This window comes from Myodes glareolus, chromosome 2 (assembly GCF_982192425.1).
Source record: "Myodes glareolus chromosome 2, mMyoGla1.1, whole genome shotgun sequence".
NCBI classification, from domain to species: Eukaryota; Metazoa; Chordata; class Mammalia; order Rodentia; family Cricetidae; genus Myodes; species Myodes glareolus.
This window is the reverse complement of record NC_142027.1, coordinates 123,834,519-123,853,018: the sequence shown is the minus strand read 5'-3', so window position 1 is coordinate 123,853,018 and position 18,500 is coordinate 123,834,519. Positions and strand designations below refer to the sequence as shown.

Here is an 18,500-nt window from a genome sequence, read left to right as displayed (position 1 = left end):
TGTGTTTCCCATCATCAGATGGGGTTTTCAGGTCGATGTGCTGCACAGCATTATTAAGTTGCCTTTGTCTGGCATGTTTGAAACAGGATGATGACTTCGTGGTGAATTTCTGCCTCAAGGCCCAGTGGATCACCTATGAGACCACTCAGGAAATGCTCAGTTATGCCAAAGCCAGGGTAGGTGATTTTCCTTTTGGAAAATTTTGCTTTAATTGTGTGTGATAATTCTCTCAGCTTAAATGTATTTTCTTGTCCTTCAGGTTTTGATTTTTTTCTTTAAATGTCTCTTTTTTTCCCCCTTAAGTTACCTTTTTCCATGAGACAGTTTACATGAGACACAGTTTACCTATGTCAGCTTCAGGGTTCCTAGTGTACTCCCTGAACTGTGTACGTCCGTCCATCAGCACAGATGTTCTAGAATTCTAGAGACCTGTGTGGTTTCTTTCTGGACCCTCCCCCCTGATAACTGCTCATTTACTTCCTTTTTCTACTTAGTGTGAATTCTGGATATTTATTATCTACTTATCTATCTAGGTTTTTCATGACAAGTTTTTGTATGTATACCTGGCTGGCCTAGAACTCAGTGTAGACCTGGCCACAAGTTCAGAGATTTGCCTCCTAAGTGCAGGGATTAAAGGTGTTTTTGTGCCCCACCACTGCCCAAGTTGGGCAATTTTCATATGCATTATTTTTAGTAATATCTCTTTAAGGTTTATTTTCATTTTATTTTATTTTGATTTATTTATTTGTTTATTTATATATACAGCTTTCTGCCTGCATATAAGCTTGCAGGCCAGAATAGGGCACTAGATCTCATCACAGATGGTTGTAAGCCACCATGTGGTTCCTGAGAATTGAACTCAGGACCTTTGGAAGACCAGGCGGTGCTCTTAACCACTGAGCCATCTCTCCAGTCCCTATTTTCATTTTATTTATGTTTGAGACAGGATCTCACTTTTCTAGCCCTAGCTGTGTAGACCAGGCTGACCTTGAGCTTAGAGACTTGTTTGACTTTATATCCCAGTACTAGAATTCAAGGTGTGAGTGAGTCATCACTCCCAGCTATTTTTATTATTTTTAATTGTGTGTGTATCTGTGCATGTCAGTGTAGACTCAATCTGAGGCAAGAAAAGGGCATCAGATCCTCTGGGTGCTGAACCAAATTGGAGTACTCAGAAAGAATAGTACATGCTTTTAACTGCTGAGCCCCATAAATCATTTTTTATTGTTTAATACCATTGCATAGAACAGACTATTCTATTTTGGGCTTAAATACAACTTACTTTCAAAGATAATGTTGTCTGTCAAGTCACAGAGAGTTACCTTCTTTATGAAGAGAGGCCCGTCTCCCTGTGTTCTTTTGCTTTTTTTTTTTCACCTATATACCATATAGTTTGACTAGGTCCATCCCCAGCACATTCCTGTCTTAACATGTCCTCTTTGTCTCCTTCCATGTTTAGCTCCTGAAGAAAGAAGACAAAACCCTTCCTGCCTATTCTGACAGCCTCATGGAGGTACTGACATTGCTTCGGTGGTTAATTCGTGGTGAAGATGTTGTTTTTCTTTTCAAGGCAGATTGAGTAACAAATGGGGACTCCAAGTAAGGTGGTGGTTTTGGAGTCAAAGCAAATAATCCCTGTAAAGCATTTCTATCTGGCCCCTGGTAGCTGCTAAGTGCTCAATAAATGAACTGCAGCGATCAATATGGGCATGCATTCAGGCATGCATGCATTTGATTTCCCAAAATAAGGCAGACAACATCGCTCAGTGGGTCAGAGTGCTTGTGCCAAGCTTGAAAACCTCTGTCCAGTCCTTGAGACTCACGTACTAGAAGGACAGAACCAACTCCTATAGACTGTACTCTGTTCCCTGCTTGTGTGGTACATACACCCACTTCCCCCTCCACACACACAGACAGTATAATAAATGTTGAAAACTATTAAATTCTCAAAATAAGTATTTAATATAATCCAACTAAGTTATGCCTTAAATGTAAATGATTAAGTGAGAAACCTCACACTTAAGATGTATTTGCCTTTATAATGAACTGTGACTAGAAATGTTCTCATTATTTTGTGGGTGATATGTTAAATAATAAAGTTGTGTGGGTGGGAGTTGAACCATAGCGTGAGTTAAAATGACAATGTATACAAGTCTTCTGTAGTAGAATAGCCCTTATTTTTAGCATTTAAAACTTTAATTTCAATGTCATCACTATGTGTGTGTGAACATGCGTGTGTGTGTGTGTGTGTGTATGTGTGTGTGTGTGTGTATGTGAACATGAATACAAGTGTAGTAGCATGCATATGGACAGCTTTGTTAATTCATTTCTCCTATATTTAAGTGGGTTCCAGGGATTGAACTCAGGTCACCAGGCTTACATAGCAAGTGCCTTTTGACAAGCCATCTTACTTGCCCACATACATTATTAAATTATCAAATTATTTTTTTCTTTAGGTGCTAAAGGCTCATGCAAAGTTGACAACATTTTATGGAGCATTTGGATCAGAGAAATTCAGGTGTGTGCATTCTATTTTTATTTTTGTTTGTTTATTTTTGGTTTTTCAGGACAGGGTTTCTCTGTAGCTATGAATCCCGTCCTGAAACTCTGTAGACCAGGTTGGCTTCAAACTCACAGAAATCCACCTGCCTCTGTTTCCTGAGTGCTGGGATTAAAGGCGTGAGCCACCACTGCCCAACTTGATTCTTAGTTTAATGACTTGTTATTCAGAATTTGTTTCATTTGGATTTTTTGTTTGTTTTGCATAAGAAATTCTTTCTTTTACAGGGTCTCCTATAGGCTGGCCTAAAACTTTCTCTGTAGCTGAGGGTGGCTCAATTCTTTTGTCTTTTTTAAAGTTTGATATATAAAACTTTTTTTTGTTTGTTTTTGTTTTTTTGTTTTTTTGCCATGTATGTCTGTGTGATGGTGTCAGATCCCCTGGACCTGGAGTTACAGACAGTTAGGAACCACTATGTGGGTGCAGGGAATTGAACTTGGATCCTCTGGAAGAATAGCCATTGCTCTTAACCACTGAGCCATCTCTCCAGGTTGTTTATGTTGTGATTATCTGGGTTCCTACATGGAGAGTCACTGCCATTAGTGAAGGTGACAGGAGTTCTCTAGATTTGGGAGAGGAGACTTATTTTGTGCTGTGAAATATTTAGATCTGTTTTGATTTTTACTAATTGCTTTTTAAATTAAAAAATAAGGTAAAGAGATTGCTCATTGATAAATTACACTTGTTCCTGTAGACAACCTGGGTTTGGTTCCCAGCACCCACATAGTGGATCTCAATAATTCAAAGCTCCAGTTCCAGGGAATCAGACTCCCTTCTCTGACCTCTGAGTGTACCACACACAAGTGGATACATATATGCAGGCAAAACATTTATACACATGAAGTAAATAATTTAAAAACGGGAAGCAGTTAGAGTCAGCAAGATCAGGGCGCTTGCCACCAAGTGAGTCTGCTTGAATTCAATCCCTAAGGCCCACATGATGAGGGAGAGAATCAATTCCTGCATATTGTCCTCTGACCTCTACATGTGTGTCTAGCACACTTACCCCCACTAAGTAAATAAATGTTCAAAACAAGTGGTTAGGATGTATAATGATACCTATTATGGAAAGTACTTTTTACACTCCTGACTTCCTCTTCCTCTGATTTCTCAGTGGTAGCTCTTGGATTGAATTCCTGAATAATGAAGATGTTCTCAGAGATATTTTTATGCAGCTAAGGGAAGGAAACCTTGTTTGTGCTCAGTATCTTTGGCTTAGATATCGGGTAATGTATTCTGCATTTTAATTTCTTGATTGCTTTGTAGCTTCTGCAATGGATGGTTGAGTATTGGAGGCTAGCAGGCTGTCAAGTGTGACTGGGTGGTAGAATGCTGTAGATTGATAGACTGTGGCCTGTCCCAGGGGAGATTGCTCCAGATCAAAGACATGCTATGGTATGGTAGATCAGAGGACATGCTATGGTATGATGGCAGGCCTTATTTTATCTAGCTTCAGAGTCTGATCAGCTCTGAGTTGTTCCTCCGTAGGCAGTATTTTTATTAAGACTTTATTAATATCATGCTTCTGCCGATATGGTGAAGATGTTCCTACTATTTGGATTGTGGTAAAGTTGTTTATTTGAGGACGATGTGCAGTAGCACATATCTGTACGCTGAAGCAGGAGGATTGCTTAGTTTAGGAGTTTCAGGCCAGACTGAACCTGAAACTATGAATAGACCCCATCTCATCCACAGATAGATAAGCTGTTTATCCAAACCCCTTTTTGTTGACTGATATTAACATATAATATTTAGACTGAAAAAGTAGTGTGTTATGCCACTAATGGAAATTCTTACTAGTATTTGTATTATTATCTCCAATTTAATTTTCTTAGGATACTATCTCTTTGGTTTCCTTGTGTTTTTATTATCTTCTACTTACTAATATAATATTTAATGAGTTGTGACCCCACCCCATTTGAATTGTTTGTATAAAGTACCTTTATCATTCATTATTAAATCAGTAACATCACCAGACAGCAGTGGCACATACCTTTAACTCCAACACTCAGCAGGAAGAGGCAGAAGGATCTCTGAGTTCGAGACCAGCCTGGTCTACGGAGTGAGTTACAGGACAGGCAGGCCTGCACAGATAAACCCTATCTCTAGCAAATGAACAAAAAAATCAGTAGCATGTTTTTTGAAATGGCTTTACAATTTTTAAAGAAAATAATTTGCTTCAGTTAGCATGCAAAGTGATGGGTTTTGTCAAGGCATTTTCATGCATCTATGTCATTGTTTTTATTTGTCCCCAAGGACAAATTCAATCCGGTCTTTGCCCTTTGGGGTTATTAGTTTAAATTTGTTAGGCAAGTCTTAATTTCTGGTTTTGTAATTTTAGGCTGACTTTGAAAGCAAGTTTAACGTGAAAATGCTGGAGAACTTGCTGAACTCTATTTCTACACAAGTCTCCTTGGAAGAACTTTGTTCGTGGTTTAAAGATGATGTGATCCCATTTGTGAGGAGGATTGTGCCCGAAGGACAAGTGAGTTTCTTCTTGTATTTCCACCCGTAAAGATTTAGCTTAATACTTCATATTAGGTTACTGAGGAAGCCCTGTGAAAAGTTGATAGAGCTGGATGCACTTCTGCCCTCAGTCATCCCTTGAGAAGCTACAGTAGAAGGACTGCTAGGAATTTGAGTCTAGTCTACATAGCAACTACATAACAAGTTCTAGGCCAGCATGGGCTACAAAGTGTGGCCCTGTCTCAGAAAGAAGCAAAAATGGTGGTGGTGGTGCTGGTAGAATACTGATTAGCATGCTAGCGTGTTTGAGGTCTAGGGTTCAGTGTCCAGCTGTGTAACCAATAAGTAACTTCTAAGAGATGACTAGAGGTTTGGAGAGATGGCTCAGTGCTTAGGACTCAAGAGCACATTCTGCTCTTTCAGAAGACCTGGGTTTAGTTGTCAGCACTAACGTTTTATGCCTCACAACTACCTGCAGGTCCAGCTCCAGAGCTCTGATGCCCTCTACCCCAGCCACATATGTGCACTCACATACATTTCTTAAAAATTCTTTTTGTTTTTTTTTTTGTTGTTGTTGTTATTGTTTTGGTTTTGGTTTTTCGAGACAGGGTTTCTCTTTGGCTTTGGAGCCTGTCCTGGAACTAGCTCTTGTAGACCAGGCTGGTCTCGAACTTACAGAGATCCACCTACCTCTGCCTGCCTCCCGAGTGCTGGGATTAAAGGCGTGCACCACCACCACCAGAATTTAAAAATTCTTAAAAACTGATTATAGAAATTTTTGTGGGTGTGATGATTTATTGACAATTTCATTTTTAAGTGATATATCTATTTCAGAACATTCTTGCAAAATGGTTGGAACAAGCATCCAGGAACTTAGAGTTAATTGATAAGGTAATATTTGTGTATTAAACGTGAAAATGACATTTGCTCCCTCACAGCAGCTTCAAACTTGATTTTTAACGGTCTTTTATTCTTTTAAAAGGCAAACTGGCCGGAAAATGGACTTAAGCTGGCAGAAGTGTTCTTCATAGCTGAAAAAACAGAGAAAGTTGGATTTGCATCTTCTTGGCTCTGGATTTCCTTGGTATGTTGTCAAGACAAATTTCATGGTGAAATCATGACACCATGACAGGGGATTTTTCTATGTGTAGAAAAGCGTGTCACTGTCTCAGTCCACTGAAGGGAAAATCCTTCCTTCCTTTCTGTTGTTTCTATTGCAACTGCAGCCTGTTTCAGTGCAGTCCGTCGACACCGAGCCAGCCAAAATAGACATACATAAGGACATTCTTAGTGATAGAATTGGGATTTTTTTTTTTTTTTGCAATAGCAGCATCTTAGAATCCTTTAAAAGACTAAAAATGACATATAAGAATGGGTCTATAGCAGTCATATCTGCTTCTTTTACTTTTTTTTTTTAAATCAGGAAACAATCTTCTGATGTAGAAAAGAATGGGACCTCCTGTCAACCTGAAAAAGTAGTAGTGGGATGTAGGTGTGACCTTTGTCTCTCACAGATGAGGCTCGGAGTTTCCTCTGAGCATCACAACACTAAAAAGCACTGTAACATGAGGGCCTGCTTAGGGGTTTCTGTCCCACCCAGTACCCCACAGCTGGCAAGGTCCCAAAGAAAATCACACAGAGATCTCCATAAGATTATAAAGTCAGGCTACTTGTTAACTCTTGTAGCTTATATTAACCAATTTTTCTTTTCTATGTTAGCCACATGGCTCGGTACCTTTCTAAGAGGGGCACCTCACATCTTTCTTCTTCATTGATCTGGGCAGATCTGTGAGGAATGAGCTTCCTTCTTCCCAGAATACTCCTGTTCTCTTGGCCCTGCTTCTGTTTCCTGGCTGGTCTTCCCGCCTATACTTCCTGCTTGGCCAATCAGCGTTTATTTAAAACATGATTGACAGAATACAGACAATTCTCCCACACCACTCCCCCCCCCCTTTTTTTCCTTTTTTTTTTTTTTTTTTTTAAACAAAGGAAAATATCCATCGTCCAGTTTTTGGGAATGTGGGCGTAGTATCCCAGGCTACTTCCGGCTGGTTGGGGGCGCTGATAATCTTATGGGGACCTAAAGAAAATTTAGTGTTATGATCAAGTCCTGACTGGAGTATCCTGTGAGGCTTGATCATCTCAGGCAGCAGTCTTGAATCTGTTCTGGATGTAGAACTCAGACATCTGACCCATCTGTTTCTACCAGAGATTTCTCAGGTGGTCTTCGTTGATCAAACCTGATTTTTCTTAACTCAGAATGAATTCACAGCCTCTCGTTTTCTGTGTAAACAAAAGGAAAATCTCTTCTCCAAAGTAACATACCTTTTGACTTCAATTTTGAAGTCAAGGTATTTTCAAAATACCCATTTTGAATTAATTCAGCAGCGTTTATAAACGAATATCTTTTAGCAGCTGTTGCTCCTTCCTCAGCATTCAAACAATTCGAAGAGCACATAATAGCACACAGTATCGAGATTCTCTGTGTATTTTCCATCTTTATGTGGCTTTATTTTAAACTCTATTTCTTTTATTTTTATTTTTAGTTTTTGAGACAGGGTTTCTGTGTATCTTTGTCCTGGAACTCACTCTGTAGACCAGGCTGTACTTGAACTAACAGAAATCCACTTGCCCCTGCCTCCCTGTGCTGCAATTAAAGGTGTGTGCTATAACACCTTGAACTCACAGAGATCTGTCTGTCTCTGCCTCCAAGGCATTGGGATTAAAGGTGTGTGCTAACACACCTTGAAGTCACAGAGGTCAATCTACCTCTGCCTCCCAAGTGTTGGGATTAATGGTGTATTATACCACCACACCCAACTACTCTCTTTCTTTCTTTTTTTACTTTAAGAACTTTAACCTTTAGCCTGCATATATTTTTAACACACTATAAACCATTTAGAGGTTTTCTTCGACTTTGAATCTTTCTTTCACTGTAAGGCACAGCTAGAAGAGGAACCACAATCAGAAATGTAGTTCTGTAGGTGAGCCGCATTATTATTGGGTTAGTTGCTTCTAAATTTCAAATTTCTTTTTTGAGGTTTCTCAAACAATAAAGCCTGAATTATAGTAGGAAAAATGTGCAATAAATTCTCTCTTATGAAGTTTTCTGTACTTTAGTATTACTGAGTTTTCTGTCCTACCCAGTTCCCATAATTGTTAAGTCCCAAAGAAATCACACAGAGGTCTATATTAGTTATAAACTGATTGGCCCATTAGCTCAGGCTTCTTATTAACTCTTTTTTTTAAAATTTATTTGTTTATTTATTATGTATACAGTGTTCTGCCTGCATGTATGACTGCATTCCAGAAGAGGGCACAAGATCTCATTATAGATGGTTTTGTGAGCTGCCATGTGGGTGCTGGTAATTGATCAGGATCTTTGGAAGAACAGGCAGTGCTCTTGACCTCTGAGCCATCTCTCCAGCCCCCCCTTATTAACTCTTATAACTTATATTAGCCCATTATTCTTGCCTACGTTAGCCACATGGCTCAGTAACTTATTCAGCGAGGCAGTCACATCTTGCTTCTTCTATGGCTGGGTCAGGACTGCAGAAATAGGACTTCCTTCTTCCCAGAATTATCCTGTTCTCCTTGACCTGCCTCTACTTCCTGTCTGGTTGTCCCTCCTATACTTACTGCCTGGCTACTGGCCAATCAGTGTTTATTTAAAATATAATTGACAGAATATAGACCATTGTCCCACACTACTTTAGCCCCAGATAAAAGTGATCTTTAAAAATATGTATTATGATGGCTAGCTTGTAGCTTGATTGGCACAGTGCTTGTTGAACATACATGATGCCCTGGGTGGGTCCCAAGCACCGTGTAAACTGGGTAAACCGTGTAATCTCAGGGTGTGGGAGATACCAGCAGAAGGCTCAGAAATTCAAAGATATCCTTGGCTATGTATCTTGTTCAAGGCCAGCCTGTGCCTACGTGAGTATGTGATCCTCTCTCTCAGAGACGGAGAGGGAAAGAGTTTATATTTGGGTTTTGAAACAATTGCCCTCCTGTTGCCAATTGTCAAATTTTTTCTAAAGAAGCGAATTTTAGATTCTGGTTTCCTCCTCTGTCTACTTGTGGCTAGTACTTATTTTTTTGAAATAAGTTTGACTGTGTTTATCAATCACACTTTTGTATCCTTAATGAAGTTAATGCTTTTGTTTTAGAAAGAATATCAAAACACAGAGGAAGTGCGACAGTTACAGATCCTAGTAAACAAGCTGCAGGAGCTGATCACCCTGCATAAGAAATACAACTGCAAACTGGCTCTCTCTGAGTTTGAGAAGGTAGAGTTCCACACTCTGGAGCACCCTTTTGGTTTTTTGTATCCACTTGTGGCCAGACTCCGCATCATTTACACTGTCTTCCCTGTCTTGTCTCCAGGAAAATACGACCACCATAGTGTTCCGGATGTTTGACAGGGTCTCGGCACCAGAGCTGATCCCCTCTGTCCTTGAGAAGTCTGTGAGAGTTTACATGCGGGAACACAGTTTGCAAGAGGAAGAGCTTCTTTTGCTTTATATAGAGGTGATACTTTCTTTAACTTTTTAAGTTTTCATTTCTTAGTGTGTGACTGCGTACTCACAGACATGGTGCATGTGTGAAGGCCAAGAACAACATAGGAGACTCAGTTCTCTCCTTCCTCCACACGGGTCCTGGGCATCTAATTCAGGTTGCAAGTGCCTTTATCTGTTTCTGAATTCTGTGCAGCACTTGATCATGTAAATGCTTGACTCTGTAAGGAATGCCTGGCTTTACCACTAGCATTATGATGCAGCTGAATTGATCAGGAATGTAAGCTAATTGTACTATTAACTTTCGAAGAACCCCCTGCTTATTAGAGAGACTGAAATGGGAGGGTCACATAAGGCCACAAATTCAAAACCAGCTAGGCAGCATAATGAGGTCCCATCTCAAAAAGAGAAAGAGAACAGTAGGACTTTTCCAAGAGGACTAGTGTGAGGTATTAGGAGTAAGCTCAATATATACTGGGCTTGAACAGGAGAAAGTGCTAAGGATCAGGCCTCCTGAGTCCACGCTTGGTCTGTCTCGTTAAAGGTGTGCGCCACCACATGCGAACTGAGAGTTTCTGATATTTGAAAACATGTATGTTTCTCTTTCCTAGGATTTACTAAAGAGGTGTAGCTCAAAGTCAGCGACACTCTTTGACACAGCATGGGAAGCGAAGGCCATGGCAGTGATAGGATGCTTGACGGACACAGATGTAAGCAAACTGACTATTGGGTTTTCCTGTTTGGAGTAACAAGTTTCCTTTTGAACATTGACTCTTAAGCTATTTTTTGGTCTTAAAAGTGACAAGTATTTGTTAGTGAATTTTTTTGTGGAATATAAAAAGTTAAAACCATACTATTTCCTTCGATCATGGAAAATAAGATGAAAATGTACCCAATACCAAAAGAATTTCTGTGGTCTATTGGATGCCTTTTCTGTTCAGGAGCTGGAATTATTCAGAAATGAAACTCTTACCTTGGTGTTGAACTTTACAGCGATCTCCCACTGTTATTAGTTCTCATTATAAGGCAGGGACACATGTGCTCATAGTCCCAGCATAGGATGGTAAGTCATATATGAAGCCTTGGCTTGGGAAAGCAATAAAAGATAGGTAAATAATTAATTATTTAAAAATATAAGGGCAATCCTGATTGACTATGGTTTAGAGAGAGAGAAGACATGAAGTTAGGATCCATGTGAGTCGTTGGGGGTGGGGGGATGGAGGAGGTAAATGGGGGTGGACGTGACCAAAATACATTGTATGCATGCATAAAATTCTCAAAAACTAAAAGATTATATATAAATTGTGAAAGCTACTCTTAAGTATGGAGACAACGGAGCACATAAGAACTCTGCAGATGTTGACTAACAATATCCTAAGTACTTTTCTGAATAACAGGACTGCTGGGTTTTGTTTTGTTTTTAAACTTATTTATTTTTTTGTGTATTAATGTTCTGTTTTGTTTGTGTACTGTATCTGTGCCTGTTGTCTGTTGAAGTGAGACAAGGGTGTTGGATCTTCTGGAATTAGACTTAGCAGGTGGTTGTGAGCTACCTGATTTGGTTCTGGAAACTGAACTCAGGTCCTCTGCAGGGGACACAAGCACTCTTATCCGCTGAGCCATCTCTTCAGCCTCTGAAATTGCTCCTTGTGTGTAAGGAAGGAAATATATGCTTTGCAAGCAGATCAAATGCTCTCACTCCGCCCGTACCCGATGTACATGAGAGGTGCGACTGAGAGCTGGTCATTGTTCTGTTGATTGCTCTCTTTGTAGCTCATCTTTGATGCTGTGCTGAAGATAATGTACAAGGCAGTGGTTCCCTGGAGTGCAGCCGTGGAGCAGCTGGTGAAGCAGCACCTGGAAATGAACCACCCCAAGTAAGTCTGCAAAACGCCAAATGACATGTCTGTGCCCTGCACCAGCTTCATGCTTTGAGTTGGCAGCCAGTTAGTTGCCGTTGACTGTTTTTCATAGTCATGTTAATTACAGTTTGTTAATAAATATTTTGTTTAGGGTCAAATTATTGCAGGAAAGTTACAAACTAATGGAGATGAAGAAACTTTTGCGAGGTTATGGAATACGAGAGGTGAATCTCTTGAACAAGGAAATAATGGTAAGTGGTTTGTTCCTCTCTGTTCTTGTAATTCTAGAGCTGTATGGGGGCCGGGCATGTAGCTCAGCAGTAGAGCACTTGCCTAGCACGCACAGAGTCCTGAATTTGAAACCCTGTCTCTAAAAACAAAACAAAACAAAACAAAGAAAAAGATTTTCATATTTAAAAAGTTAACAGAGGGGCTGGAGAGATGGCTCAGTGGTTAAGAGCATTGCCTGCTCTTCCAAAGGTCCTGAGTTCAATTACACATGGTGGCAACAGAGCTAGATTTATTTCATGGGAGTGGGTCACATAGGTGCCACGAAAACCCAGAGCAGTTGGTTCTCTCTTTCTAGCATGTAGGTTTTATAGAATGAACTCAGGCTCTCTGACTTGGCAGCAAGTACCTTTCCCCACTGATCTATCTTGCTGTCCCCATAAATCATGATTTAACCTTAGGTCCAGTTTAGGTTTTTTGCTACATTTTAAAAATATTTAAGGCATTTTGCTTTCATAAGCAAATGGTTTCTGAGTTTTATGAGTCTTCATGTTAAGAAATACATGTTATTTCTTTCAGAGGGTGGTCCGGTACATTCTCAAGCAAGATATCCCTTCTTCTTTAGAAGATGCTCTGAAAGTGGCCCGGGGATACAGGCTATCTGATGATGAAATCTACAGTCTAAGAATTGTTGATCTGATTGACAGAGAACAGGTTTGGAAGTTTTAGATTGTCATGGGGCTGCTTTGTTGACTAAATCTTTACAGAATCCAAATTGTCCAAACTACTTTCACAAAATGAAATAAATAAGCTATGTCAACATGAAAACATAGTGTGTGTGTGTGTATGTAATTTTTTTCTTTGTTTTTCTAGGCAGGGTTTCTCAATAGCTTTGGAACCTGTCCTAGAACTCACTCTATAGAACAGTCTAGCCTCGGAGTCAGAGATTCACCAGCCTCTGCCTCCCAAGTGCTGGGATTAAAGGTGTGCACCACCACTAAGGGTTAGGGTTAGGGTTACTACTCAGCTTCAGCCCTCAGATTTTTAAAAATATTAAACTAATCTTTTTTTTCTCCAAAGTATCTTTTCATCTTGTTTCCCATTCTGCTAATTGAGCCCACGTCCTCACACTGGACAGTGCAGATGAGAAATTTCTTCTCACTTTCAAGTAGAAAAGAAAGAGCGATATACAAACTATTCCTTGTGAGGACCAGATGTGTATTTTCTTTCTTCTTAATCCTGTTCACAGGCCGATGACTGCCTCCTGCTACTGAGGTCGCTGCCTCCTGTTGAAGCTGAAAAAACTGCAGAAAGAGTCATCGTTTGGGCTCGACTGGCATTGCAGGAAGAGCCAGACAGTTCTGAAGAGGTGAGGGTTTCACTGAGATGTGCTGTTGGTGCACACCTGGAAATCTGCAAGGGAAGGTAGGACAAGAACCTTGAATTCCAGTCCAGCCTGGTTCCATTATAAGTCCTTGTTTTAAAAGAAATCATTGGGGCTGGAGAGGTGGCTCAGAGGTTAAGAGCACTTCCAGAGTTCAATTCCCAGGAACCACATGGTGGCTCACAACCATCTGTAATGAGATCTGCTGTCCCCATGGTGTATAGACATACATGCAGGCAGTACACTGTATACATAATAAATAAATAAATCTGAAAATAAAAAGTCATTGAAACTGAGCATGCCCTCAGTAGAGCCAGTCATGTCTTTAGCCATAAGACACCAAGGGTCACAGGGTGTGTGACATCTGGCTTCAATGTCAGGCAGAGGTCACCGGCCTGCTCGTCTCCAGTGAGTGCCAAACCAGCCTTGACTACATAGTAAGACCCTTCCCCTGCCCTCATCTCCACAAGAAAATTTACCAAATAGTTGGATTCAAGCCTTAAGAAATGCCTCCCAGCTTTAAATAAATTGTCTCCTTTTTCACTTAAAGTTGGTAAGTAGATCCTATTGTAGATTAAATGTAGAAGGTGAACTTTTAATTGACTTTATTAAAAAGTAGCAGAGTCTCAGGTGAGTGCAGTGTCTCCAGTTCGTCTGTTACTGACTTACCCTCCATCCCACATCCCTTTTTGTCTTTCAGTCTGTTTTTTTTTTTCTTCTCTATGGTGTTAATTCTTCTAAAATAATTGCTGAAAGCCTAATTATTTACTCATCTTGGTTACCTAAGCTATTTATTAGCCTTATACTGTTTTTACTGGAGAAAGTTTTCAAGGGTTTAGCATGACTCAACAAGAAAGGTCTGCCAGTTACAGTGTAGTTGGGAGACTGTGGGTCAGCACGTCTTTCCTGGTATTTCTGAAGTCCATATCGGTGCGTCTCCTTCGCCTTGCAGCTGCCTGACCAGAGCTACACATATTCCTCAATCACTCGTTTTATTATTTTTCTGATTCCTTGGTTGGTTATTTGTTTGCTACTTTTATATTGTTCTGTTTTGGTTCTTTGGTGGCACTAAGGAAGAAGCTCATACCTAAGGTGTGCAAAGCCTCTCTCGGTATTCCCCAGCCGTGAGGCCATGGTTGTTATGTGTGTTTTTTGTGTCCCACTGAAGTGATCAGTAAAGAAGTAGACTTCACTTTGCACATTTTAGGACAAGGCCTGGAGAATGTCTGTGACGAAGACATCGGTGGATATTCTCAAAATCCTGTGTGATATCCAGAAAGGTAGTTTTCTACCCCTTTGTTTCTTCACTTGGTTTTTGTCCCAAAGCTTACCAAGGCTATGGTTGTCTAATTTTACCCATTTTTTTCATATGAAAAATCTAATCCTTTTGTTTTTAATTAGTCAGACAGCAGTATATAAAGTTGACTTACTCTCTGTTTACCTGTTTTGGTAAGCTTTCGTTTTTAAGATACCTGACGTATCTATTGGCGATAAGAAGGGGAGAAATCTCACCTATTTAAACGTGGACTTAAAACAGTTGAGAAAGTAACACTCTTGGAGGAGAGGGGCTAAATTTGTTTCAGAAGACTTGCCATTCTTTTGATTTTATTATTTTTAATTGTGTGTATATGTGTCTTTTGTGTGGGTATGTGTGTGTGTTCATGCAGACCGGAGAGGTTAGACCCCTGGAGTTGGCATTACAGGTGATTGTGAGCTATCTGATGTATGTGCTGGGAATTGAACTCTGGGCCTCTGGAAGAGCAGGGCATGCTCTTAACTACTAATTCACCTTTCCAGCCCCTCCCATTTTATTATAACTCTTAAACTTCCCTTTTCTACCTCCTGAAAGAAGTTTCTTTATTCAGATTTTACTCTTGAAATACTCTATTGATCCATAACTAGATTAACTCATTCAGATGACTTTAAGTCCTGCCTCCTGTTACCATGACATTCTGGGAGAATCAAATTATAGCATATGAGAATTTGTACATCTGCTGTAACTTTTAAAAATTTAATTACAGACAATCTACAGAAGAAGGATGAATCTGAGGAGTTCTTGAAACAATTTAAAGTGATTGCAAGCTTACAGGTAGAGATATTATATACCTAGTCAGTGAACCTTAGTGTGTTCGGCCTTTAGAGACTGTGGCACACTGGTTCTTTCTCATGTAATTCGTGTATTGTACAGTATTAGTTGATAGTTTTGGTATATTATTTTTTTTAGTTTCTTAAAAGTATAGTAAAATATATATATAACGAAATGATCCATTCTGATTTTCTGCCTTTATTTCCGTGGCATTAATTACATTCACAAGGCTTTGCAGCCGTCACCTGTTTTTTCACACTCAGAGCTGAAAGTTTGTACTTACAAGACAGCACAACTCTCCAGAGTAGAATTATCTAAAATTAATAGTTAAGCCTCCCCTCTTTTGCACTGCTTCCTACAGTACAGAATTATCTAGACCCAAATGTCTAGAGTGTTAAAATTGAGAAGCCATTCTCCATAATTATGTTTTTTTATTTTCCTTACTTTTAGTGTTGGTATTTTATTACTTTGCGCCATAAAAATCTTAAATTCCTAATTTGTAAGTGGATGATTTCTCAACGAGAGGGTGAAACTCAGTGCTGAGCTTTAGCACTGAGTAACTTGGGGCTTTGTCTCACTTTGCTGCAGGAGAACTTTGAGGTCTTCCTTCCATTTGAGGATTACAGCAACAGCACCCTGGTAGCTAGGCTTCGAGACCAGTATATTAAGGCCCATGAAGATGCACAGGTTGAGCCTAAACTCAGGGGACCCCCTGGGCCCTCCCCGGCCAGAGAGGAGGATCAGAGCATCAGGTCAAAGCTGCACAGACAGGCACTGGCCCTGCAGGTGTCTGCACAAGAGCTGGAGGAAGAACTGGCCTTGAGAGCCTTAAAGGACGGGAAGGTGGGAGCAGCGCTGAGCAAATGCAGGTGACACCGGAGTCCCCGCCTTGCGGATTGTCAGAAAATGGCTTCTGTTCTGTCCTTTCCGTCACTGATAAGCATAGGGCCAGGGTTACTTTCGTTTTCACAAAAGTGATTATTGGTTTCCTGAGAGCCTGTTTTGGAGCCTCTTTGTCTAAAAATAGTGGTATGGAAGGAAAATAGACCCTGTTTTTAGTTGGTCACATGACTGTTAAATGTTGGCTCCTGTGCCTTGATCCTTAAGGGTAACTAAAGAACTTTGAAAATGGATCACACTTTGTACCACAAAAAACGTTCTTTGTTGGTGTTGTTGTTGTTTTAATGGTTTTATGGGTGTTTTGATATGTATGTAGGTATGTATGTAGGTATGTATGTATGTGTGCCGCATGCATACTTAGAGCTCAGAAGACTGTGTCAGATCACCTGGAACTGGAGTTACAGATTGTGAGCCACCATGCATGGCAGTGCTAGGAACGGAACCCGGATCTTCTGCAAGAGCAACAATACCCTTTAAGTGCTGAGCTGTCTCTCAGCCCCCATGAGAAAGCCTTAAAGACTTTATGTGTTGCTGTTAGTGATTAGATACAAATGCAAGTGGCACAAATGTGTGTGGTTTTGATCTGAGTCCTAACTCCCCACACTTCCTTCCTCTCCAGAGACTTACTTAAGTACTACTGCAATGCTGACACGGGGAGATTGCTGTTTCTGGTGTGTCAGAAGCTTTGTCATATGTTGGCTACTGATGTCCCAATGACAGTGCCAGTAGGACTAAACCTTCCTTCTGAGATACATGATCTCGCGTGCCATGCTGCCACCCTCTGCAGTACAGGTGACAAGCTGTATAGATCTTCATATTCTCTCGTTTATTGCACCTGTATCTCCCACACACTGTCTGTGATAACTGCATTCTAGAAACCACGCAAGAGACAGCTTCTCTTTCTTACACTAGGATACTATAGTTTTAAAACATTAACAGCCAAGTTGTTCCCTTTAATGCTTGAGTTAGGTGTCCGAGAGACAGGAGGATCGTCAGCCCAAGGCTAGCCTGAGCTACTCAGCTAGACCTTACCAATCCAGCAACCAGTCGGTAAATCCCAAAACTCTTTAATACTGTGATTTCTTACTACTTATGGCATTTGCTTCTGTATGGTCATGGCATTCCCAGCTTCCCCACACTGATCTCTTTCAGGCAAGCTTTTTTCTTTTTTCTTTTTCTTTTTCTTTTTCTTTTTTTTTTTTGTTTTTTGTTTTTTGTTTTTTGGTCAGCTTAAGTACAGACATGAACTGCGTTTACATTAGTCAAAGCTACACGGTGAGCTTGCTGTCTACCATTGGCCTTCCTGGGGATTTTAAATGGTCATTATAAGAAAGTTGTTTTCATTATTCTAAAGGAATAAGATAGGATTGATGATCCTGTCCACTTTCTTTCAGATATTTTGCTGGATGCTTTAGAACTAAGTAAATACACTTTAACGGCTGTGGAGCTCTCCAGACAATGCCAGATGGATGACCATGGAATTCTGACAAAAGTAAGTCCATAAACCAAGCTGCTGCTGGCCCGACACGTGACACTTCACATCACTTGCACAGTTCACAGAAATACCGATATCCTGCTTATTTTTTTTACTCTCCTCTAGAAACCCATCCTCTAAAAAGCTGTGGAGCCAATTCTCTTTCCCAGGCATAGTTTATTTTGATTTGAACTGGTTTTTGAAATATAGGGCCTCTCTGGATATTGACCTTTTCTTAAGGATTTATTCAAAGTGATATTTTTGCAAGGTCACCAAAAAGAAAGGAATGCTAGAATATAACTTTCCCTCAGTATGCACAGAAGAAATTGGTTCCAATTCTGTCCCTTCCCCCAGAGACAACCAGGATCTGTGGATACTAAAATCCCTTATCCAAAGCTGTGTACCATTTACATATAACCCACACACATCTCTCACGCTTTCAGTTGCAAGCACCACCTCAGGCAGCTCCCCGCGGTCTGCAATTCCAGCTCCAGTTAATCCAGCACTCTGGCTTTCACATGAATGCATACAGACCTCCAAATAATTAAAATTAATAAGAATATTTTTTTATAAGCTGTTGGGCTCTCATACCTGACTCCCTTACTCGGTTGGTGAAGGGTGTATGTGTTGCAGTGTGCCCACTGCTGTCTGCTCTGTGTGGTTTGCTGTTTAGGCCACTTTTGGGACACACAAGGATCCATATGAAGAGTGGTCCTACAGTGACTTCTTCAGTGAAGATGGAATCGTTCTTGAGTCGCAGGTGGTGCTGCCACTCATCTATGAGCTGATTTCCTCAGTGGTACCCATTGAAGGTAAATCTCAATTTATCATTTTCTATTTATTTTTGCGTTATGAACACTGGAGCTATAGATGCTTGGAACCAGAACTGTATCCAATAAGATAAATTTATATGTTAAGGATTCAAGTACAACAGAATGCATACTGCATATAATTTCATTTATGCAAGGAAAAAAATGAGTTCACACTAAGCCATGATATTCAAAGTTAGAGTAGTTGTTA

General features: G+C 40.2%; 1 protein-coding gene across 2 annotated transcripts in view; it reads left to right on the top strand.

The window, feature by feature from the left end:
* Kntc1 (kinetochore associated 1) overlaps window positions 1-18,500 on the top strand; it is a 79,154-nt gene that overhangs the window by 23,261 nt on the left and 37,393 nt on the right. For both annotated transcript variants that reach the window (XM_085679228.2, XM_048447268.3), the window contains 20 exons: window positions 87-176; window positions 1,460-1,513; window positions 2,457-2,518; window positions 3,675-3,786; window positions 4,902-5,045; window positions 5,861-5,917; window positions 6,009-6,110; window positions 9,199-9,318; window positions 9,416-9,559; window positions 10,158-10,256; window positions 11,320-11,423; window positions 11,560-11,659; window positions 12,216-12,350; window positions 12,886-13,005; window positions 14,228-14,300; window positions 15,042-15,109; window positions 15,695-15,975; window positions 16,626-16,798; window positions 17,401-17,498; window positions 18,154-18,292. In XM_085679228.2, coding sequence (XP_085535354.1) covers window positions 87-176; window positions 1,460-1,513; window positions 2,457-2,518; window positions 3,675-3,786; window positions 4,902-5,045; window positions 5,861-5,917; window positions 6,009-6,110; window positions 9,199-9,318; window positions 9,416-9,559; window positions 10,158-10,256; window positions 11,320-11,423; window positions 11,560-11,659; window positions 12,216-12,350; window positions 12,886-13,005; window positions 14,228-14,300; window positions 15,042-15,109; window positions 15,695-15,975; window positions 16,626-16,798; window positions 17,401-17,498; window positions 18,154-18,292 — 2,275 coding nt within the window. The remainder of the gene's footprint in view (window positions 1-86; window positions 177-1,459; window positions 1,514-2,456; window positions 2,519-3,674; window positions 3,787-4,901; window positions 5,046-5,860; window positions 5,918-6,008; window positions 6,111-9,198; window positions 9,319-9,415; window positions 9,560-10,157; window positions 10,257-11,319; window positions 11,424-11,559; window positions 11,660-12,215; window positions 12,351-12,885; window positions 13,006-14,227; window positions 14,301-15,041; window positions 15,110-15,694; window positions 15,976-16,625; window positions 16,799-17,400; window positions 17,499-18,153; window positions 18,293-18,500) is intronic.